The sequence below is a fragment of the Sylvia atricapilla genome, chromosome 4 (assembly GCF_009819655.1).
Source record: "Sylvia atricapilla isolate bSylAtr1 chromosome 4, bSylAtr1.pri, whole genome shotgun sequence".
NCBI lineage: Eukaryota > Metazoa > Chordata > Aves > Passeriformes > Sylviidae > Sylvia > Sylvia atricapilla.
In genome coordinates, this window is record NC_089143.1 from 61,589,427 (window position 1) to 61,614,881 (window position 25,455).

Here is a 25,455-nt window from a genome sequence, read left to right on the forward strand (position 1 = left end):
CCGGCCCGGCCTGAGGGGCTGTGCCCGGCCCGAGGGGCTGTGCCCGGCCCGGCCTGAGGCGCTGTGCCCGGGCTGAGGCGCTGTGCCCGGCCCGAGGGGCTGTGCCCGGCCCGGCCTGAGGGGCTGTGCCCGGCCTGAGGCGCTGTGCCCGGCCCGAGGGGCTGCCCGCGCCCAGCCGAGCCCAGGGGGCCGGGGCTGCTCTGCCAGCCGGCCCCTGCCTCACTTATGCACTGCTTAGTTTCGTTCCTTTTTTCTTTTCTTCTCTCCACCCCCCCCCCTTTTTTTTTATTATCATTTTTTATTATCATTTTTTATTATTATTTTTATGTGAGGTTTTTGCTTTCAGAAAACCAGAATAAAGCGGCTCAAATATTTCAAAATTTCGGAAGTTTCTCAGTCCTCGGCAGGAAGGCACAGCCCGGCTGCGGACACGCATCCCAGGTGTCCGCACAGATGCAGCAAAGGAGGTCCCGGGTGCGCTGCAAGAGCCAGAGTTGGAATTGCAGGCTGAGGAACCTTGGGGAAAGGGTTTGCTGTGCGTGGATGAAGCTGGTTATGCAATTTCTGCTGGGATCTGCTCCTGGCCACGGTTTGCAGACGCATTTGGAAAGCAGCAATACCTGTCCTTTGCTCTGGGTGTTTATTGGTAGAATTATAGAAACAGACTACTCCTGCAACTGCTTTCAACTAGGAATTAACCAAGCATTCAGCAGGCAAAAAAAACATTTAGCCAAGATCCCTTCAACTTTTCTCCAAAACTGTGTATGGCTAAGGTTTTTACCAACACTGCAAACAACATTATGTTCCTCCTTATTTTCTAGTTTAAAGCATAGCTTGTGTCAAAGTACTCGGCAGATACCAGGAGAATGGTTTATACTTGATTGTTTTCCTATTCCAGATAACCTTTATGGGAATCTCGGTATGAGCTATCTCCACAAAGATTAAATAAAATTCATATCAGCAATTTCAGGCAGAACAAAAGATAATGGAAAAAAAACACTTTCTTTAGATTTTCCACAACAGCTGAGCTTTCTCCAGGAAAGAAAATTTGTTTGTTCTCCCCTAAAGTTTCTAGCAGTTTCCCACTGCCCCTCTTCAAAAGGCATTTGTTTAAGTGCGTCTGACAAATCAGTGTTTCTCCGAAGAAAGCCTTCTGTCAGAATATGTCCTGTCACCTGTTGACTCCTCCTTCACGTTTGTTTCCAAAATCAGCAGACTGCAGCATTTCTCGCCTGTTTCTATTCACTGAGCAGGGATACAAATTTCCCCTTTCCCCCCTTTTTGTAAGATGTATTGCAAAATGAAGGAAAATGTCTCCACTAAGTAAAATGCAAACAAAACAAATCGATAAAATAAGCTCTTTGTACTCTTCAGCTCATCATAAGCTCAGCAGTGCAACTACAGAGCACTCTGTCTTAAAAACCTATCAGGAAAAGTTTCCTGCAGGTAATCATCATTCCAAATGGTATTTAAGCTGTGTATAATATTTGAAGGTCCATTCATATCTATCTATGCATTGCATGAGAATGGAGCTCTCCAGAGATGAAGCTTGTGGTTTAAACATTCACAGAAATGCAAATCCAATGGAAAAGCAAATAAAAGTGTACAGGCATCCTGGATGCCATTGTTACTGAATTCTGGACTCCTGAAAAGGCCCGACTACCAACCTCAGGCATCAGTGGTAAAGCACAGGCTGTGGGTACATTATGTTTCTTTTAAGCCCCTTCTCACCTGCCTATAGATCTACCCGTATCTGAACATGTTGACCAGGATATTTAAAAACACCACCAAAAAAACCCAAACAAAAACCAACCACCCCCCCCCCAACAAAACAAAAAACAAACAAACAAACAACAAAAAACAACCACCACCAACAAAAAAACCCAAACCAACAAAAAACCCCACAACCACCCCCCCACACACACAAAACCCCCCCAAACAAACAAAAAACCCCAACCAAACAACCAAAAAACAAACCCAGAAGTTTCAAGCATGAAGCAACATTATTTCCAGATAAGGCGCAGATACTGGTACATTTTTGCCACAAAAATTATCTACAGCAAGGCCTCTAGAAGGAAGTATCTCTTTGCTCACCAACAACAGTGCTGGCCATAACCGAGTGTTGGTCCAGGAAGGGGAATGCAGCATCCCTTAACTCCAGAAAAAAACAGAACATGACATTATACTAATAAATATATGATAATTCCTTAAGTTTGTGGGACAAATGCCAGAAGCTCGTGGCATTGTGAAACAATTAATCAAGCACAGAGTACCAATGAAGAAGGAACACATACCAAGCAATAGTAAAATCATTACAATAAAGACATGATCAGTAAGCTTTCCTGAAATACATTTGCTGTAAAGTAAAACATGTATTTGTTTATACACAGAAATAGGTCAGCTTCCTGCTCTCACCACGCTGTTCAAAACACCTCATTGCACTGCCCGGCACCAGGTTTTTAAACAGACACGCCCCCTTACCTTCACTCTTGAAGAGTCACTGCTGTCCTTTAATTAACATGTTCTCCCAGCTCTGTCGACAAGAAATCCATCTTACCGCTGCCATTTATTGCCGCTGATGAGTCCTACACATTTGGAGGTGAAAAGGGTCCAATGGATATTGTGTTTCCCGGCCTGAGGGAGCCGTGGGTGGCCTTTCATTTGCAAAGGGCGCTTCTGCACCAGGTCAGAAGGCAAGGACCCTGCTCCATAAAGGCTCTGCTGCCCCAGCCCGGGAGAACAATCCCTGACCTCCAAGCCCCTCTGGCTGTCAGCGCCCTTCTGCCTTGCATCTCCCTGTACCTCTACACAGAGCCAGAGGCTGCACACCTGCAGAGTTACTTGTATTCTGACAATCCCAAACCCTACACGAGTTGACTCTTTTGTGTCTCTCCCCACTAGCAGGCAAGGAGCCAGCCACACTACAAATGTGTGCGTTGCTGCTGTAAAGCAAAGGCTACAACCATAATGCACAGGGTTTCAAGAGTTCCACATATTTGGAGGAGCTGGTTAATCTCATCCTCAAGCTCCTGCCTCCAAAGTTGAGTTGGAGAGTGAGCAAAACTCAGGAACCAATCCAGGCAAGCACACACAAAACCCAGTTCAACAAGGTAAATGAAGCTGTGAGAAATGATGAGTCTGAAGAAGGCTGACACAGCAAAATGCTCTATTAACCCTGATTCAGCAAAGCAGTTGCCTGTAGACTTGTTTTATCGCTCCTCCTTAACCTTTGCATTTTCCAGAACCAAAGCTGAGTGCCAGGAGCACATCCTCGCCAGGCAAATCCTGGAGAACACTTGGATTTCACTGGGTCTAGCCCACACAGTGTAGCTACAGTGAAGTTAAAGGAGCTGCAGGGCAAAGGAAAGAAACAGCTGAGTACAATACTGAAAAAGGGGAAGGGAAGATTACAACCAAAAGGATATGTTGACTTTAACAAAGAAGACTAACTTTGGGTACAGTCTGTTATGTAAGTAATTGCTCTACAGATGTTAGGAATCAAATTTTCCCAGGAAGAGAGGAAAACAACCCTTCATCTTTCAATATCTAAATTGAAGAAAAGAGATTTTAAAAAGACCTTCTTGCAGGCACCAGACTGTACTAGAGGCTACACCCTACTGGCTTTTGGCAGCCAACAGGAGCAATTTCCATCATCTTACTTGGCATTACTCACTTATCACTCAGAATGCCTTAAAATCTTCCATAAAGCCTATAAACTTTCACAAGTTAAGGTTCATTCCTCGCAGATGTATTAAAAAAAAAAAAAAAAAAAAAGTTAGATGTTCTTTGGAGAGTGATAGCAGGTGGTACGAGGGTAGAGCACACTGGCAGCTGTAAAGATCAAAAGGAGAAAAAAATAGAAACTGCATAAAAATTGGGGGGGTTGAGCAGGGACAGAATAATAAATTTTGTAAGTCATGTGTGTAAAACCCTTATTGTCCAAACTTGCGAAGAACTGTTCCTGCAAACACTGTACCCTAAGAACTATGTCTGCATGAGGGTCCCACTGAGACCCAGCATCCAGCACAGATCATTTCTCAAGATTCAGTCACAAAAGGCATCAATTGTTTGGTAAAAGACAGCATGTTAGATTTAAAACTCCTTCCACTCAGTGGCTATGATTCTTGCATTGAGGATGGGATTATATATATTGTTTACACCATCTTGACATTTGTCACAGCACCTGGGACGCCAAGATTTCAACAAATTCCTAGTTATTGCCACTGTTCTGCATGTCTGTAAAATCCATTATGAAAGCTCAGTTTGGGTCAGCTTCTCTAGAAGAGAAAAGGAGATACTCAACCTCTCTTTTACAAAAGAGCAGCACACTGTACACGATAGATGCCACCCCAGCTTTGCTTCACGAGTCAAAAAGGCCAACCAAAACATGCTTCCTTGCAGTCAACAGTGGGAAAAAGGGAAAGTCAAGCAAGCAAACATGAAAAATCATCAGTTTCCAAAGCAGCAAGTCATTCCAGTAACTGGTACAGCGAACAAAAAACAAAATCTAAACATCTATTTCCTCCTTCGATGTGTGTCTGTGGGAGCACACTCTGCATTTAGGTTTGTGTGTGTTACGTCTAAAATCTTCATTTTAAATTAACTCTCCAAAACAATTTTGTACTGCAAAATTAAAATGCAAAATACCCCAACACTCCCACAGAAATTTTCACAGTTGTGTGAATCCCTAGATCCTCCCTAGCAGTCTAAATCATCATTCAGTTATGATTATGTTCAGTGAAATACTACAGAACAGGAAGGTTAGATTTAGGAACCTAAAGAACAGATTGCCTACCCGAGGCAGAAAATAATTTGAATTTTTGATGTATACTAGGTTGACAGCTTTTTCCACACACAATTCCCAATACTGATAGGCTGAGGCACAATCTCTGCATCAAACACAGTTCAAGAAGCTGAGTTCAGGAAAAGCTTGTAAATGCTGGGAATTCTCCTGTAAACACACTTACTTTGGTTTCAGAGAGACCTTTTAGAGCTGCACACACTCATTAGTAGATCATAATTAATGTTTGCAGTATTTTGCTGTAACTGTCAAGAAACAAAATATATTTAGTATTCTCCTGTCTGGAGCTGCAAGGCAGCGGGAGCTGCCACGTGATGTTGGCTCTCATGGCAGGATTTTCAAGGGACCAGCAGCTGCCAAAGCCAGCATCTCTGCTGAGCTCTTCAGCATTCCTCACAGGGAACTCAGCTGCAACTGCATGAGAGACACTGGCTCGAGATCTTCAGGCACATGCTGTGCACAGAGCCTGGAATGTCCAACGGGCAGTCACTGCCAGTGTTCCTAAACAGTCAAGCCAAGCATGTGGATCATATGTAGCTAAGAAAGGGAGAACCAAAAGATCAGTTTTTCCCATCTTCCAGCGATGATGCTGCATTTCCTAAAGAGAACTTCAAGCTTGGCCAAGAGCATGACAAAGGAGGCTACTGGCTCCAGGATATTTTGTTCAACTTTAAGAATAAATGTGCTGTTAGGGCCCTCCCTTTAAGAAACCAAACAGGCCCCTGATGAATGTCAACATTTATGAAAAGGGGGGAAGACAAAAAAAAATAAACATTAAAAACACAGCTATAGATTAAAAGGTAGCACTGGATAAAAATTCAAAGCAGCAGTGTTCAGGAGGCAAGGAGGAAAGAGAAGGGGAAGGATCTTGAAGCAATTAAGCTCCTCATGTCACTGTCAGGCCAGTTCCAACAAGAAAAGTCCTCAGACACAGCTAAGTTTCAGTCACTACACAGCTGGCACCATTCTGGCTTATCACAATAAATATAAAAAACACTCCTCCCCTTGCTTTGGTCCATGCAAAGGGGGTGAACTCACTCCTTCAATGCTGTTCACTCACAACGTCCACCACCTATATCTCACCATCTTGTCTGCCCCAAACTTGGCTTTGGTTCACAGAAAAGCAGAACTGATTGCATCAAAATCATTGTCATGAGGCCTGGCCTGGCCCACGGGTGTGCTGTGCAGCCCTGTTCTACAAAGACTTTGGAAGAACCAAATCCTGCCTGGAAACATGTTAAAGAAGCCTTGATTAATTAAGTGCAAGATCACCTCAGCAGAAGCCAAGTCTCCAACAAGAAGAAATAGGACAAAAGGTGTTTGCATTTCAATCTGTGACATTCATTTGCAGCATGTCATGCTCCTGAGGGAGCAAAATAACTTCTGGCAGGGGTCCAGGCTACAGGAGCTTTATGTGAAGTGTCCTGAACCAACCCACTTAGGGCTACTGATATGAAACAGGAGCCCAGGTGCTTTGATGATTAGATGAAGCAGCTGACCTCTAGGTCATGGCTTTAACACCAGGTGAGAGACCATCAGACAACCATCCTGCAAACCAGAGAAGGAGGAGTTTCCTCAGCCAAAGCATGAGGAAATGCATTGTGAGGTGCCCATACACGGGCAGATGGAGACGCATGCACACATGTGACTGAACAGGGCGTGGGGGAAGCCTGCTCTGCTGCCAACTCACCTTAACACAGCTAGAAAGCATGTGAGCAGCCAGCAGGAAAATCTATAGATTTCACTAAACAATATGCAAGTTTGGCAAATGCCTTTGACAGGGTCAGGTTTTCAACCACACTGATGCCCCACGGATTTGCAGCTGCATGGGCATTATTAACCTGATGTATTTCTCCAAGTTACAAATGCTTTTGCAACCAAGTTATGCTTCAATTCCCGAGAGAGTTACTGAAGAAATCCTCCCAGGGGATATCACAAGTAAAATTAAGCAGGGGATTGGAAACACCGAGGATGGATTCGCCAAGGGCAAATTGTGCTTGACAGAGCTGATCACCTTCTGTGGCAAAGGAACTGCTCAGTCCAAGTGGGGCAGGAGGCGGACAGTGTTCTCCTGAATTTCTGCAGGGATTTCCCTCTGGTTTCCCACAGCCTCCTCCTGGACAAACAGACACATCATGGTGTAGACAAGTGCTCTGTGCAGTGGGTGGGGAACTGGCTGGCAGGCAGCACCCGGGAGGTGCTGGTAAACAGCTCCTCTTCAGGCTGGTGACCTGTCACCAGTGGGGCCCAACAGGGATCGATATAGGGCCCAACACTGCTTAATATCCTCACAAGTGATCGATACTGGGCCCAACACTGCTTAATATCCTCACAAGTGATCTGGATGGTGGGACCAAGTGCACCCAGATGAGGTTTGCCAAGTGGGGAAACAGGCACTTCAGAAGGGAGACTCACCCTGCAGGAAGACCTGGACAGGCTGGAAGAGTGGGTAGTATGGGTTACTTGGGCTAACATGAACCCTATCGAGTTCAACAAGGACAAGTGTAAGGTCACAGAAGCTGCTTGAAAGACCAAGGTAAGAGCTAGAAAGAAGATGTTTCTAAATAAACATTTCGCTTTGACTAGACCCTTCATAAGGACTTTGTTAGAATAATGATTGCTTGGCACAATTCCCTTTTGGATTCCTCTCCTGGATAAGCTGATTCATACACAGTGAGCAAGGCAACTTTATGTTCTAGAAGAAGGGGAACATTTTGAAATGCCCTTAGTGGAACTCACCTCTTTCTATTCACTTCTTTCAGCTATGCTGAGCTCCTTTAGGCTCGAAGGTGAATTTTTACAAGAACTAACTAGAATGTAACATCATCTACCTCTCCACATATATAATGTGAAACATTTCTTATGTCAGGTGCTGATTTGTGTTCGCACCTAGGGCCAAGAACACTGGCAAATCTCAAAAACTTAAGTAAACGAGACAACTGGACAACATGACACAGTCAGACTGCACAATAAATCGTGCAAGGAAAGCCAGCAGGTCTTGAATGATAAGGTACCTATATGTTTCCCTTGGTTGCACTTGTTTTCTGCCCAGTTCCATAACCTTGGCGTGCAAAAGAAGGTTATTGTATCACTAGGAGTCTCTGATACCATCCCCAATTTCAGAAAGCAAGTTCTGAAATCTGCATTATCCCTATGTGCTATAAACCATCGAGTCACCCAAGAGGCATGTAAATAAATATTTACATGTCTCTGGTCACCCAAGAGACATGTAAATAATGTCTCTCTCACAAGCGAGTAATAAAAAGAGAAACGAAAACGATAAAGTGATTTGGGGATGGAGAAGGTAAGTGTTCTTGAGGTAAATAAGGCAACTCCCCCTAGCAGTACAGCCATGTGGCTGGACACACAAATCGCACTTAGGCAAATGTTCCTGTTGAATCCTGTGCTGAGAAAATGCTGACTTGTAAGCAACCATCAGCATGGCAGGGCTACACATCACTAGACAAGGAGTTTATATCCAAAGTTCCAGGACCAAAAGGCCCAAGACAAATAGCCTGAGCTGCTGGGAGCACAAAGCAGTCATGGTAAGGACTTATCACAGCAGACAGAATTGCTGAATGCTTACAGTGATTCAGGGATTTGAAACAAACAAAAAAAAAAATTTAAGCTCTGCTGGGGAAAAAATGCAGCTGTGCATGAAAAAGCAGGTTACAGAAAGAGGATGAATGCAGAACAATTATCATATGAATGGAAAACCTTGCAGGGGTCACATAACTCCTGCCTAAATCTAACCTTGTTTGCTAGTGCTTTATGATTCCCGGAGAAAAGCAAAGCAGGTAGCTGTGCTTCAGGGAATTATTTCCATTATGAGACTGGGTAACATGAGCAGATTGTGCCGATGGGAAGACTGGCAGTGCTCTAGGAACACTACCACTGAGGAGATACTTCATGATAACCACTCACTCTCCTGTTATCTGTAGCATCGGCAGGATAATCTTTTCATAGCAGAACTAGGAATGCTGGCTTTGTGTCATTATACCAAAAACCAGCTTTAGGAGGAGTCAGGCAGTGTCACCTCTGCTTCAGAGCATTCAGCATCTGTTAAAGACATTGAGGGGATAAATGGACTTGAACTTACTTTATCATTTCATTTCGTGTAAATGAACATTTTTCTCCTGGATGCATCAAGATGACCCAGACCAGTTATTTTAATTACCAGGTCAGAGGTCACTGTTCTTTGAGGCATTATTATTCCTTGTTAGAAGATCTGACTTTAAAAAAAGCCTTGTCAGATACTAGGACTGTACTGAACACTGCAGAATCTAAAGACATGTTTGAACACAGGAAACCCACAACTGTGGGGGCCATGCCCTATGGGATGTCTTCCTTCTCTATCCAGCAGTAGGCTACACAAAGGAGATACAAGAAAATGCAGGGAAATATCTGCTGCACTCCCCAGCACGTTACAAATCAAGGCCAGGGTATTTTTAAGCCCACAAATGTCTGACAACAGAAAATTAATTTCCTTGACAAGTGCCAAAGGAGCTGTGGAGAAAGTGACCCCATTCTATAGTGCATAGCCAAGAACTCTCTTGCTTTATCCTCTAACCCTGTCCAGCTTCCAAAAGGCTACTGCAGGCTTGCTCAGCACATAAAATTTGGCTTACCCACCTCAAGGAGACAGAGAGTTGTTACACACCAAATGCTCAGCACACTCCAGTTTCAGTGGGCTTGGCCTGAAAATCAACAATGTTAGAGGTGGAACCAAAATCAAGTTCCTTTACCGAAACTTTGTTCCACCTCTGATAAGACTTCAAGGAAAGAATAGCAACTTGAGGGGGTTTTAATGAGATATTCCAGTGTATCTTTGTTGAGGACAGTGCAGAAATATCCAACTGACTTGAAAGAGAGCTGAGAAGGCAAAACAGACCATACAAAGCTCCTTGTTACTGAATACCAGCCTACATCTGTGACCAAGTTAACTTGTTTAGAGACAATAATTTGTTTGGAATCTGGCTACTGTACTGAAGTTACAGAGCTCTACCAGAGAAAATTTTTCACTATGGAGGTCATCACAGTACAACAAGGAAGATGAAATTAATTTCCTAGAACCCACCTGGGGAAATTAGCAATTAAATCTGCTTCCAGTCCAATGATTTATCCTTCAAGTCACGTTCTCATAGCCAGCAAGATCTTTCCAGCATTTAATTAAAACAAAACCAGCCACCCTTTTCCTAACATCTCATTAAGAAGCAAGAGTTCCTCGCAGAGCCCACTGGGCTGGCCAACAGAAAACACTAGGAGTTAAGCCCAAGAAGTGATGTTCAAATTGAGGTCTGATTGTCAGCCACAGGATGTGGTGTTCTGCCTTTTTGTTTGTTTGGTTGGTTACCCAAAGCAGCAGTGGAAATTCAGTCATCATGTCCACAGCAATACAAGACTTTCCATGATGACTATTATCAATTTCATCAGCAAATGACATGAACTAGATGGACCAAGATGTGTATCTGCAACAGATCTGTATAAGCCAAAATTTCGGACACAACTGGTCGTTTTCACCCTCACTCTCTCAGGGGAGAGGCTGGTGTGAAACATACCACTCCATAAATTCTCCAATGCCCAGAAGATGTGATAGAGTCACCATTGTCAAATATAACACCTTCATCAGTCAACACTCCACTGGACAGGCCACTTGAAATTGAATGGGAAATCCAGAAGGAGTTTTCCAAAAGATGGAATCCAGAAGTTTAGTTTACCTCCAGTCCAACCAATCATTTAAATGATTTTTAAACTGGCTGTGCTCCAGTTTCCAGCAAACATTACTCAGAACCACATGCCACGGGAGCCTGTTATCTCATCATATATGTGTAAGTCTGCTCTTCATTGTCTTTTCAGTATATCCAATAAAGCATTTATTTGTACCAGCCACTTTTTGTCAGCATTTTCTTTCCGAGTGTTGAGTTGGCCTTTTCTTCTCTGCTGTCTCGCTCATTCATTTATTTGCCACTTTGCTCAGCCAGAAGATTGTCATTCTCTGAATGAATATTTGGTGAATGAACACTCTTAATATTCAGAGCCCTTGCTACACTGCCCTCTTGAACCTGCTTAAATGCTGAGTAACACTTTTCCCTGAGTTTACCCCTGAGATCAGCTGCACTGAGAAGGCAGCACAAGGACAGATTCTCCATTTCATCTGTGCCAATAGACATAAGCCACTTGGTGTTTGCCCCAAGGAATGTCCTGACTTGTCCATCACTGGATGTCACAAATTCAAACTTCCACCCAGATGATGGATTTTCCCCCACACAGGTAGTTTTAGAAGGACTTCAGTTGTAAGGAAAGAGGCTGCTCAGAAGCATTCAAGTAACAACAGTACCAAACCCTCAAAACAGTTTCCAAATAGCACCTGGAATCCCTCCTTCGTTGCCCTTCTCTTGCAGGCAAAGACCAGCAAAGAAAACAAAGATATGATAAACTACTAATGGCACAGGGCTGCTTATGTGGCAAAGTGTTTGTGCTTCTGTCAGCTAATGCTGGCTGGAAAAACAACAGGATCCTTTCTCTTGGGTTAACACACACAGCCAGTTCTTTAATTAGAACTATAATGGATTATATATCAGTTTTTTCCCTAGTCTGGTAAACTTCCTGCTAAAAGTCAGATACCTATATAAAGGAAAATCCCTTTCAGCTGGAGCATGGCCTGGATGCTTACTCAGCAAGGCATCCCAGTTCTAAAAAAAAAAAGCCTCTCAGGATTTTTTGCCCCCACAGATCATATAGTCAGCATAGTAAGAAAGCACACAGCAATTTTCCTTTCAAGGAACTAGGCTTCTTAATCATTTTACTTCTCATTTCTCCAAAGGGGGCATAAGGATTTTAAGTAATCTAATCCTTCAAAGAAAAATATGAGCATTGGTGCATATTTCCAACCAGATTTTCCACAGCAACCAAATTTAAGCCATGCTACTGCAAAAGCACATGCATTGTTTTGTAATGAGTTTTGAGCTGTGGGGTCTGTTTCAGCCAAACTGACCACATCAGGTGTCATTTGAGGAGAAGTTCCACCTGCTTACCAGAAAACAGACAACCTTCCAGTGTCCTCAGCAAGTGTCAGACCAGAGCATTCAATCTTCATTTGACATTGTATTCCTCAGCACTGAGACAAAAACCCAAAGAAATTCAGAGCACTTTCAAGAGAGGCCAATGCCGTCTTTCACCATACATACATGATTTCTCAGGAAAGCCTCAATGCTTTGTGTGTGTGCATGTGCCTCTTGTTTTTGTGCATATCTCTGCTTTTTTCATTTTTGTGTATGTTTGTCCTTTTTCTGAGGAAGGGGAGGTTAGGTCAAGTTAGTTATCCTCTGCTTTTTCGTGTGTCCACCATTAAAAGGAAATTTGTTATAACACAGCATACCACAGATCATCATCATCATATCTGTGAGGACAAGCAGCAAAATCTGGAATCTCTTACTGATTTATGTTTTCCATAAACTGTAATCTGATGCAAACTGTTTGTGCTGTACTTGGCTCCATGCAGCATACTATACATTTCTTCCTTTTCCTACATTGTTAGGCATGTACCTGAAAACATTTAAAAGAAGAATTTAACTGCCTTATTTACTGTCTGGTCACCATAACACTTTTTTTGTTTCTAAAACCCAGACATGCCCAAACCCTCTGAACTCAGTATCTATGTTAAAGCAGCAGTAGTGTATTAACTAGCTGTGTTTACTTACTTTGCCTGTACACAAATGTTATCCTGAAAATGTTCTGTCTTCAATTTATAGCTCCTTCATATAGGTACACTGCCACCATGGCTAATCATGCCTCTGCTTCTATCTACACAGAATTAATTTTCCTTCCTCAATTATGCTGCTCTGAAAAATGCACAGTTCTGCTGTTATGCTGGAGGGAATAAAATGCACAGTGTTACTGACAAGGGGAAAAGGCTATTTTCCTTTTTTAACTCATGCTATTGCAAGGCAGTGATTGCCTCAGTTTTGGGACACTGGAACACTGTGGGCTACTATTTTGAAGCGTCAAAACCTTGAATGATAACCAGCCTCTAACTTCTTTCCACCACTTCAATACAGAATGCTGTTAAATTAGCACTCTTAAACCCTTCCTGACGGCACAAGCCAAAAGCCTCAGTTCTGGCAAGGATTGCTGGGGCAGGAATATTGCCCAAGCCCTTCAATGACCACTGGAGGCTGATGTGTTGGCTGATCCCATTTATTCACTATCAAGGGCTCCCACAGAGCTTAAAATGAAAATTTTGTATCAGAATAGTTTTGTGATCAGTATCACTAAACCACTGAGCTTCTTGGAATGTGCTCTCTTGCCTCCAGCCCCAAACCTGGTTGCCATCAGCAGAGTAGGTTACCTTGTTGTCAGATCACTGCAGTGGCAGTGCAAACACACCCCCTCAAAAAGTGATATAATCTCAATGCCCAGCTGTGCTGAAAAACAAGGAAGGAGGGAAAATGAACTCTTCCTTTCACCATAGTGGGGAAACTCTCCAGAAAGGAGCTCAGGGTTCTGCCAGATTTTTCAATCAGGTACTGAGGAACATAAGGACACTGAAAACTGCAAATGTGCACAGCCCTTACGTCTTAAAGGCAGCAACCACAAGGAATGATGCCACGGCAGGCCAAGCAAAATCAGTCACAAGGACACAAAAATACCCAGACCCACTGTGATCAGTGTACATTAGGTGTATTTTTATTTACAGAGTAGAGATGCCTAATCAATTATAAGGTTAGACACCCAATAATTCAGCTTTTCATTTTTTGTGTGTGTAAAAGTATATAAATATGTACATGAAATTCTATGAAGTAAAAATTATTAACTGTGATACAGTTAACATTCACGACTACCCTTATGCTAACAGGCATCTCTTAAAGCTTAAATGCTGATTTCAAGATACCCTCTAAAAAATAGCTGTAATTGTACTAGAAGGGCAAAAATTCTGTGCCATGAACAAGCTTTCAAAAGAGGCATTTTACTAGTCTTTGTAATAAAGTTTGCCAAGATAAAAATACTGCTTCATCCCTCCCACTTCCCCACCCTGTAAGAAACAAATACCCCAAAACAGTCGCAGAACTGCAGGAAGTAGTATAGATTAATTTTTCTTCTTCTTCGCTTTTCTTTTTAAATTAAAATATTTTTCTTTCAGTATTTTATGACATATTAAGGAAGCTGCAAAAAAAATGCAGCTTTATTAAATATTGTTATACAAAACTCTCACATGTGCATCCATGGAGCTGAAGATTATAGTGGTATTGTCTGAGCTATCCTTTTCCCTTAGAAATATAGACCTTATCTGGAATGATGGAGAGACTTTATAGAAAAGATATTGGACAGCAACTGAAGAAAGGGATTAGAAAACTATTGGCAGGACAAATAAAATGCTCCAGAGTGTCTCAACCTCCTGGCTTTCTTATTTTAAATGCACTTCTGCTTCAGTATTTCATTTGTCTCTCTGTTGCTCTTCGTGCTGGAGATAGTTCAGGACATAAAGGACAACTTCATAGCAGAAAATGTACTGATCCTGCAAGGAAAAAGAAATTACAGAACATGTGAAAAATGCCTGCACCACATAAGTGCTCTCACTTGCACTTCACAGTTGCACAGCACTTCCAATACTAATTGAACTATTAAATAATAAAAAACACCACCACTGCCAAATCCCAAAAAACCCAAAATACCCCAAACAACAAAAAATCCCCCCCAAAAAAGGCCACAGTGGAAAAACACACAACCTCATCTTAAAGCAAATACAGACATGACTCTTCCACTAAAGATATATTTCATTTGGGACATTTATCCTCCTTTCACACCAAAACCACCTAAAGGAGATTAGGCACTTTACGTAAGTAGAAATGAAGACAGCAAGTGAATTTCAAGGACTTGCATCAATGCCAACTAATAGAGAGCTCAGAGGACAGTGAAACTTCTTACCTTAATCTCAGTGATAGAGGTGTAGGGGCTGATACATGTTTTGGGGTGTGAGGTGGGCATGGGGCTGATAGTTTAGTGGTTTGATTTCAGGGCTTTTAAAACCATTTTTAACAATTCCTTCCCATTCAAGGAAAGAGTGCAGATTTTAACAAGTCCTTGTGGTGACCATCTCTAAAGTTAATTAGCTCTAGCTCCAGATTATTCCTAAAAGATTGAACTTCTAGCTGAACATCTTCCCAAAGGAGATCTCAGGACATCTCTGATAGTATCAGTGATTCACAGCAGCTACACTTAGGCCTTCTCTTCAGTTTATAATACAATTTTAAGTCAAAAAAGCTTAGCTGACTTCCTCTATAAACATGTACTTTTGAAGATGTACTTTTGACAATTTTATGACTTTTCACATTTTTTTTAAACACAGTTCAAAACAATACAGCATGTTAAAAAAGGCTTGTGTCAGTAAATGTTAAATACATCCCGCTACTCATCTGATTTCATCTTGTGACACAAACGTCACATTGCAGTGCACAAAGACAACTGCTGTGTGCATCGTGAAGTTCTCTGGCACTTCAGGTGGCCCAGTGCACGCCTGGGGAATCCAGACTCACCTCTGTCTGAACCATCCCGTGTCTCTGCAGACGCATCGTGCGAACCAGGTCCGAGATGTCGAACTACCAAAACAAACAGCAAGTTAAGCATTCAAAAAATCCAGACTTGCAGAACCAAGAAACATCCCCAGCATGAAACCAGGGAATAGAACTAGGTACATTAGCAGGGAAACAAATCATTGAATACAGCCTGCGTTTGCCTGGTAGGTAACCAACGTGTGCTGTCTCTGGGCAATCTGGATGTGGCCCTACATCAGACACTCCCCTCTTCTCTTATCTTCTTTCTGTACTTGCTCACTCTAAGCTAAGTGTGCAGAAAAGAGAGTTTTAGACATCCAGAGGCTGCTTAGAAATTCCACTGAGCTAAGCATGACATAGCTCATCTTCCTTCCGAATTCACCACAGTTTTGCTACCCCAGGCCACTGAAGGACATAAACATAAGGAAGCTAGCACCCTCCTGTGGCTCACCCTAAAAGAAATCCCTGGCTGTGCTGGAAAAGTTATTTTACGTACCCCTTCCACCAATTGCCCAAGCCATCATGGCAACACTGTTTTTCCCATGCCATGTGCCAGCAACATACTTCAAGTGGCACCAGGTTGCTGAGGTTCTCTGAGCTAACCCAAGAGCCACTGGATGTTAGAGCTCTCCCCATCTGGGATCACCAACAAATGAACACGGTGCTGCCAACAGTACGGCACACTCCAAAAGACTGCAGCAGAACACATTTCCTGCAGGTCAGAAGCAGGAGAAGGAGAAGGATGCCCTGGGATACTCACATCCAGGCCTCTGCTGATCAGCCCCAGGACCACATCTATACAGATGAGGGTGCCCGACCTGCCGATGCCGGCGCTGCAGTGGGTGATGATGGGCCCCGACTTGTGGACGTGCCGCATGTAGGAGATGAAGGTGAGCAGATCATCGGGCTGGGAGGGCGTGTCGTGGTCGGGCCAGGCAATGAAGTTCAGGTGGGAAATGTGCCGCACTTCACCTGTCTGAGGTCCAGAAACGACACCACCGTTTGGCACGTGGCAAGAATAAAAAGGAAATTGAGTTCCCATGGAAAAGTCTCAGAACAGAGAACCTTCCCTACCCAGTGAAGGTGCTTTGTAATTCAATACAACAAGAGCTAAACTGGAAATAACTAGTAAGTAATTTAAAAGTCTAGGGTTCACTGTGCACACTGAGAAGTCAACCAGCCAGGCTGAATTATTAGTGAATTTCATATCCCTACATATGTTTCTATGGCCAGTAGGAGACAAAATTTAGAGTCTCATTAGTGAAATGAAATCATAGCCTGGTCCAAATGCTTTCTCCTGTAAAGGTCACAGAGCAGCACAAGCTGCAATGAGGAACAGCTGCCCAGTAAAGATCATTGGGCAAAGAGGAGAAGGCCTGGGTTGCCTCCTGATGTAGACAATGCAAGTGAAAGCAGGCAAGCCAAAAGTATAAGGATAAATATGGCAACACTCAGGAAAAACTCTAAGCATGCAGAATTAGATTCACTCACCTGAATCTCTTCGAGCTCCAGCACTCTGATGATGAAGCCCTTCAGCTGCTGAAGTCTCACAAGAGCAAGGCGTAGTCTGTCATTGATCATGGTGGTTTTATTGAGCACATCTGGCCAGTAACGCTGACACTTGATCTTCTCTCCCTCCACCTCCTGAGTCATCATGGCAATCACAGTACAGTTCTGCTCCCAAACCATTTGCCAGAAGTCTGCTACAGTAGTAGGAAGAGGTCCTTGGCACGCGATGTAAACGAACTCCTCATTCCCCACGGGCATGCGAATGAAGCTGGCATTGATGTATCCACCTTCAACCCCAAGAGGGACCCTGGTGGTGTCATCTGTCATCCCCACACAACAGAAAGATCTCGTGTTAGGTGTGCACATCATCAGACCTTCACAAAATACAGCGTTGAGCCTTACACACTTACACAGCACTCATCCCCACAGATGTTTCCACAGCTTGTTTTAAAAGAAATAAATCACTTAAATACTTAATTTAGGGCACTAATCAGTACTTTCAATAAAGAAAAAGATGTCTGCAGGAGATATATAAATCAGCAGATAGGTGGGGCTAGTGATTTGAGCTGCAGCAACTCAACAGAGGTTGAATTTTTCTTAGGTAGAACTAACCTCTGTTAGTTCCTTCTTTTCAACACCTAACAAGCAGAATTTTATGGCAGGAAATTTACTGACAATAGTACACATGTCTGGTTTTCCAATGCTGTATGGGTAAAACTGAAAAAACGCTTTCTGGTTTCACATGTACATAGCATTTAAGACACGGGATCTGCTGAAACAGCTGGGAAGTCTGTGAACATCCATCCCTACCTACCACAGCACAGTGGTAGATCTTAACAACACAGATCTTCAACTGCTTCATAAATGCTTGCTTTATTTTCATCCTTACTAGGATTAGGAATCAAACCATCCCACTTCTGATCTGATCCACCTGAGCACACAGGTGATGACAGAACTGTGAATTTCAAATGAGTTTGGACTTACAAGGAAGTATGTTTTTATATCTGTTCTTTCTCCTGTTCTCCTTTGCCTGTCCAATCAAACACTGATCAAGAGGTTTTAACTCCTGAAGGTTCTGTAAAGAAGCAATTACATGTGCATTAGGAAAGCACTGATTGGTAATAATAGTAAGAGCGGTTATGCTATCAAGTCATTAACAAACAGAATAATTAAATATCAAATCCTAATGTGGATATGCAAAATAATACATATCAGAGGAAGGAATCTTTTATGCAGCCAAGAAAATGAAATTAACAACAAAAATCTCCCAACAAACCAAAAACAAAGAAACAAACAAAAACAACAACAAAAAACAAAAACACCCCACCAAAAAAACCACCCCACCCCAAACCCAAACCCCTCCTAATATCCAGTAAATATTTTATCTCTAAAAAGAGATCATGTAACACGGCTAACTTAAGACTTTGGAAAGATTGGTTCAAAATTCAGCAGCTGGACTTCACAGCCTTTGTCTATGCCTGTTTATATGGTATTCACTTGGTAATTTATCAGAAGCACGAATGATGTGAAAACACTTATGAACTGAATTCAAACTGATCTCATCTCTCAGCAGCTTGTGGGAGAAGGGAGAGAGGTCTTTGGTGTAAAGTCTTTTCATCTCTTTTGAGCTTCCAATTAAAGAGCTGTGGTATTCAAGGCAGTGATGATCCAGCCATTCTATTTTTGTTTCATACTGGGAAAAAGGACTTTAAAGGACAAACAGTTACTCACTTCAATCTCTTTAGAAGGGACTCCCTGTTCCAGCAATCCACGCAACATCCTGATCACTGACTTCAATTTGGCTCCCGAATATTTGCCTCCAGGGAGCAGATTCACAGTATGGAGTGCAGAGATCTCTTCATTTGTCACTAGGGGGAAATCTAGCAGAAGATATAAATATAAATAAACAGCTAAAACCAGCGAAACATAAACTGTAGCTCACAGATGGATTTGCACGTTGCTGTTCACCACTGCACTACCTGTTTTCTCTTGAATGCCCAATACACCAGAGAGAACACACAGCTCTCCTCTCAGTCTGACAGGCAAAACAAATTAACTAGTAAAACCAGTAAGACACAAAATCAGCTCTGATTAATCCAGTAACTAAAGGGAGTATTTGGAGTATTTTCCTGAACTGCCAATAAATACACTGAAACAAACTTCAAGTACATTTTAAATGTAAGTTCTTCACACAATAACTTACAAAAATGGATGGACACACACAGGGATAAATTCAGAACTCTCCACATTACAATCTGTGACTTGTTAGTAGCACTAATACTCAACATGTATATAGCACATCTTACAACTATCACTTGGAAGGACACTTTTTTTCCCAATACAGCTTGCCTCCCATCAGGCCTTCAGTGCTTCTCTGAAGCACAACAAAATTTGTAAAATCTCCCTGGTATTGCAATTAGAAGTGTCCTAAATCTACTGACTTAGTCTGAAGTATCACATGGATTATCCTTTTTTCTTTTAATGAGTGCAAAGGACTGCTGTATATGAACTTCAGCAACTGACATTTCTAATGCTAGCTCAAAAAAGGTGAAGACTAAATTCTGACAAACGCATCAAACTGCATGAAGTTCCACTCTGCCACATCGAGCAGCACTGGAAGAATGACAGTCCAGATGGAAGCAGTGCCTAATCTGAGCTGCTATGTGAGGCACATGATAGATCAATCTAATCACAGTCAAACATATATCCATTGTTACAGCTTTCATGAGACAGGAAGGAAGCATCTCAGCTGGTCCCAGCTCTTCTACAAGTACAGACACAACGCTGCCAACACTTATTCCTATTAATTCACACACTTACCACACAAGGATGTAGAGATCCTTCCCAGTGCATTGCTGAGCTGTTAGAATCCCCCTCATACCTGCCATGACACCCTCAAAACATATCCATGACATCTCAAAATTCACTTCTGTCTATTTAATGTGACCCTGAAGTTTGCCACTGATTATGTTATATATCCTTGCCTTTATTTACACGTTCCTGGCTGACTGATTCAATCGGCAGCTCATCGCTTCCCCACGTGATTTCTTCCTCATCTGCCTGGCTCAAGGAAGGCTGTGGAGGGGATCTATAAGAGGACAAGGTATGGAAGTAAAAAAGAACACCTAGAACCAACACATTCGCAACCTAGTTAAAAAAACCCCAAAACAAAACAACAAGCCCCACTAGAAAGTAATTTATAGCTACAGTTATTTCGTGACTGTGATGTCAAAAATCTAACTTTTTTGCCTCTTCCCTTTTTTGTCACATCCCCAAAGGGGATCTGAAAAAGGTAACAGTGGAAAAAGAGCCAGGATTATACAAATCTAGTAATTACTACCACTGCAATTATTTTTCAAAGGCTAAGCAATTAAATAGCAACCAATAGCAGATTTGTACCACTCATACAATTCACTACTCTTGAGTATCTATTTTCAATTGCAAGTTTTCTAGCTTTGTTGAAGGTACTGCTGACTGTATTAAGTATTTTAGGTCATACTAACAACATAAAACCATATATATTTTCACTGAAATTTCACTTACAGTAAAATTATTTCGCTAAGAAAAACAACCTTGGGAATACCCAAAGTTCAAAGTGGCTCAAAGGGACAGCTAGCTAGTAACTTGGTCAGGCATATGCTTCATGCTCCATGGAAAAAATAGCATCCCCAGGCATCCAAAAGGGAGCTGATGGAGCAGAAGGACTCTACACTTGAGTTGCAGTGGCCTAAAACCAGAAGATGTAACACTAATGAAGCTTGTGCAGATTTGAACTGAAGACAGCATTGTTTGAATGTTTTCTTCACATCCAAGTACTAAATTGCTAGCACAATGCAAATTATGTTATTTGCAGACATCTGAACACAGTCCAGTTACTTGCTAAGACCATGTTATCAAAGGAACAACTAGAAGTAGGGTTTAGTAAACCACATAAAGCTGATTAGCACTCAGGGAAATTACAACTTTTAGTTGTAATTTAATCCTTACAAAATTACAAGTAAGGAATAGACCAAGAGAATAATCCAAGAAGACATTGGACAGATAGTTTATTGGGTTTGTTTTGGGGGTGGTTTCTTGGGGTTTTGGTTTTTTTTTGCTGTTTTTCCCTCATTCCAACATATTACACTCCAGACTTCCAGACTTCACAGGTTTGCTTTCAAGCAACACTCGAAAAGAAATTTTACCTTTCTGGCACAGCTTTTACTTCACAATAGTCTTCACAACCATTTACATGTGTTGGCTAGAAGAAGTAGTATTGCAAAACACATTAAAATACATAGTGGCAACATTCACATACTGCAAATTTTAAACGATTAACAACTACAGGGACTATTTCTGAAGGGTACTAAGTTCAAAGCAGCACATAATGGAAGACTTTCCTCTTTTAGACATCTCATTAACCCAAAATAACAGAGGACGAGAACACTGAGCACTTGGAAAGATACTGTACTGTAACAAGGCCAAAAAGCTGTATTAAAATCGTTCCTGACTCACAGCAGCAGTAGAGTCACCTAACTTTTCTCCAGTTGGCTTTTTTTGTTTCTAATACATAGAAGATCTTTATGAGGTAAGCTTGATAGTGAAAACTTCTGCCTCAGAACCGTCAAGCCACAGTTCCTATACTGTGGATATGTAACATAACAGGGCACTACCTCTAAATGACACACACTCCTATCCACGTCTTCCTCAGCAGACAGTGAAGACTCAGCACAGAGGAAGGCATTTCCATCCTTCTTTCAAGAAAAACTCTACAAAACCATTAAACATTTTAGGCCTACTTGCTTTTTTCCACTGCCATAGTGGGACAATTTTACTTGTGGCTCTCCCTAGAGCACATTGACAAAGAGCCAGATTCCTGATTTGATTTTCAGCTCAGCTAAGTGGACAGAAAGCTGCAAGAGCCAGGATGCACTGAAAAGACAGAATTCTGCTGATTTGAAACAAGAGACAAACCCCAGGCATCCAGTGACTGATGTAAAACAAGACACACAATAACACAGAGTAAACCACATATACAAATTCAAGCTTATCCTAGAAAAAAGCAGCAGGAGAAGGAATTTCAAATCCACATTTTGGACAGTAAAGTCTACACAGCAGTCATTTTCACTGTGACTGATTCCCTTCTTTGAGCAGGAATCACTGAAATATTTTAGATTAAAAAGGTGAAGTAGCATTAACAAGGTAGTTTATTACCACCCTTTTTGATAAAAAAGAGCTGATGGACTTCATGTGATAATGTAAAATGACTACATGCTTTGTTCTCTTATGTAGGTAATTTATGATAATTATATGTTATTTAATAATAAATGTTTATACACCATTTAAAGCTACTACACCTAGTGATGCTCTCATTTAAAGGACATGCAATGTTATTTCTGCTATTTCTATGCCAATAAGGAAAAAAAAATTGAAAGAGAATCTGCCAGCTTCCTGCCATCTCACCTCTGAAAAATCCTCAGGTAAAGATGACCCATCACAGTCTGTGTCCTCAGACTTATCTTCTGTCACCCTTCCATTCATCTCTAGTGAACAGGAAAATCAGGGGATACAGCATAAACACACATAAACACACCAGAAATTGCCCAGGAGCCACCCTCTCACAGCCATGAATCCTGTTCCACCTGTCTGGCAGAAGACAGGGAATACAGGTGCCAGAAAAACCAAGAAACACTTTTTAAGACCCTCTGCTACCAGCATGTTGGAGAAGAGCTCTTAGTGTATAGGATAATCAGACTTTAGGCTGCTTTATTTTAGAACTGGAACAGCTGCCATGGTATGTGAGGTTGCACAGAATATCTGTGTCACAGCATAACTGGTGGACAGGCTGCTGCTACTAAGTTACCACGTTCCCCAGTGGTTTTTCTACAATTCAGCTAGATTTAGACCAGCAGTAGGTCGAAACCAGGATTCTACTCACTCTTTGTATTACCAAAATGTAATTAGCACCTGCCAGATAAAATCTGGCTTGTGCCTGTCTGGAAGCACTCGAGCTCCAATGGTATTCCTCAGCTGAGATCCTGGCACAGCCAGAACTTCAGTGATCTCTGATTTCTAATGCAATGACCAATTACAAAAACCCAGTGACCTCGAAGTCATGACCTGAAATAACTATATTTTTGGAAGTTTTATCTTGGGTTTTAGAAGGAATCTCTATGGAAGCAGTAAGCATCTTGCTTGAATTTTTGGAGCATGCATACATAGTGTGACACCACAAGGGAACTACAAATCCTACTCCTCACTACATTTGACTTAGCGACAAGTAAAACTGAGGAGATGGAGTGAAGGAAAAGAAAGGTGTACAGTCAGAAGAAGGTACTGGAAAAAAAAGACAGTATTTCTAAAAAAGACAAAGCAGGCTGGTAAATTGTTTGGTTTTGAGACATCTCAACACATTTCCAAGTTGTGCCATCTGAAATAAACGAAATGCTGAAATGCCACACCAACATGACTGCAGCTGAAGGACCAGGTACCTAAAGAATAGGAATTTCATTCAAGAGACAACTCTAGAACAGGAATAATTTTCCCAGATTACTTAAAGCAAACTTCAGATTTTTTCAAACCAGAACAGCGCTTACTACATTGCACCTCAAATTCATGGTAATCAGCAACTATTTGCGTTCAAATTAGGAAACTTTCAGTTCAGACATCAAATCAATGTCAATCACCTCTCCCCCTCTTGACAAATCAACTGCCTGCTTGGCATCTTGTTTCAGAGTGTTTTGCCATCAGTGAAGTTCTTTTTTAATGGCTGGTGTTACCTGGAAGGTGATTTTCTGATGCAGCCTTCTTTAGATGTAGAAGACTCTGAGCCTCTGAAGTTCCATTATTCTGATTGAGGAGGTTCTGGGCTTCCTCATCTACAACATCCAACAGATACTGGACAACTTCATTGTGGTCATCCTCATCATAATACTCATCATCTGGAACCTCTGTTCCTGAAGACAAAAAGGGCAAAATGACAAGTTTTCCCAGTATAGAATGGTTTGGGAGAACTCATTTAAAGGGGCAGACACCTGGCATTATTTCTAGCTGTTACCATGGCCTTCCTTTATTTCTCTCTATCACAAAATCAAATTTTTATAGATCTACTTTCAACATCAACTAACTCCTATAAAGCAAAGCACAAGACTTGGAAATGATCTCCTGGAAGTAACTGCCAGCCTAACATGGACTTATTTCAGCATATTCACCCATGCCATGAGTCTCTTGCACTGGTACAATAAAGAACAATGCGGTCCCCATCTCGCCTCCCCTTACCTGATTTGTCAATGTGTTTAGGAAAATCTGACATCTGATTGGTAAATCCAAGGGAAGGTGCATCTTCTGCTCCTGAGTGGTTCATTAGTGCTTTTGTGTGATGCATATTGTTTTCTGTATTTCCCTGAGAAGGTCCTGGGATGCCATTGCCATTGACCTGAGAAAGCCAAGAACAGAACAAATCTTAAAGAGCCTGGCAGTTTGTTGAAGCAATAAACAGCCTTGAAAAGTTCTCATCTCTCCTCAGCAACAAATAAAAAACCCTTATTCATATTATCTGAGATACCTGGGTGATGGGTGGGAAGTTTCACATAACAAGAGCTAGTTAAAAAAAATTAAAACAACTAAGAAAAAAACCCCACATGCTGATGAAGCAGCAGCTTCTACAAGAGAACACATAGTAGTATTTAACATTATTATAACCCCTATAAAATGTAGCAAGCTTCAGTACTTCTGGTCCCACAACACAGCATTTCTAAGGGAATACTAAGAGGAAAAGAGAAAGAAAACCACTAAGAAAATACAATATGAAAGCATCTGCAGAAATTGTGGGCTGAATGGAGTATTCAGGATAATAGCCTTGCATCCTTCTCATAAGATAATTTGTCTTTCAACAAAGCAGTGCCAAAGAAAGAGCAGATGATTTAAAAAAACTTGCACATTTATTATGATCACTGCTTATTCATGTCAGTTGATAACAGTAGGTTTGTATACTTCTATCAACGGATTGTTTCATCAACTTATTTAGTTTTAAAAATGTTTGAAGAAGATTCTTTTCTCTGGTTAATGGTAGCAGGCACAAGAGAGGAGCATTTACCTTTGGCCCATGAGAATCAGTTGACTTTTCTGTTTTATCACAGGGATCACCACAGGAACAACCTAAACAAAAATGGGGAAAAAAACAACAACTTTTTCTCTGAAATTAAATTAGCCCCCATCAATCATTTTTTATAAAAGAAGCAAGGTTTTTAATACTATGTTACAACATGAATAGCATTTCTGCCTGGTTTCTGTGCATTGCCAAACTTCTATCTGCATGATTACACTTCATATAATGACTTTTTGCATGTTCTATTTAATGGAAAGAAATGAAATGCTGAAAGAAAAGAAAGAATGAATGCTAAGACAAGTAACCAACTCAAAGCAAAAATAAATGTTAATAAATAGTTTAGCAACTTAGAGTGGAAACATGCACCTTTGAGAACAGCACTGATTCCCTTTTTCCTCAAAATCTACAAGATACAACCCCACAGACATCTATCTTTGATTACTTTTTTTTTTAGAGGATTATCCAACATTTGGGTCCTTCTTCAAAGGAGCCCTTCTCTTTATTAGAGA

At 41.6% G+C, this 25,455-nt stretch overlaps 1 protein-coding gene across 3 annotated transcripts in view; it reads right to left on the minus strand.

Moving 5' to 3' along the window:
• Positions 1–13,464: 13,464 nt before the first annotated feature.
• Positions 13,465–25,455, minus strand: part of PTPN13 (protein tyrosine phosphatase non-receptor type 13) — a 112,916-nt gene continuing 100,925 nt past the window's right edge. For all 3 annotated transcript variants that reach the window (XM_066318108.1, XM_066318109.1, XM_066318107.1), the window contains exons 37-48: positions 24,935–24,996; positions 24,118–24,274; positions 23,619–23,795; positions 22,303–22,382; positions 21,045–21,100; positions 19,845–19,948; positions 18,592–18,740; positions 17,845–17,935; positions 16,843–17,180; positions 16,112–16,327; positions 15,334–15,396; positions 13,465–14,315 (exon numbers count right to left, since the gene is read on the minus strand). In XM_066318108.1, the coding sequence (XP_066174205.1) occupies positions 14,235–14,315; positions 15,334–15,396; positions 16,112–16,327; positions 16,843–17,180; positions 17,845–17,935; positions 18,592–18,740; positions 19,845–19,948; positions 21,045–21,100; positions 22,303–22,382; positions 23,619–23,795; positions 24,118–24,274; positions 24,935–24,996 (1,574 nt within the window). In that variant the 3' untranslated portion in view covers positions 13,465–14,234. The remainder of the gene's footprint in view (positions 14,316–15,333; positions 15,397–16,111; positions 16,328–16,842; positions 17,181–17,844; positions 17,936–18,591; positions 18,741–19,844; positions 19,949–21,044; positions 21,101–22,302; positions 22,383–23,618; positions 23,796–24,117; positions 24,275–24,934; positions 24,997–25,455) is intronic.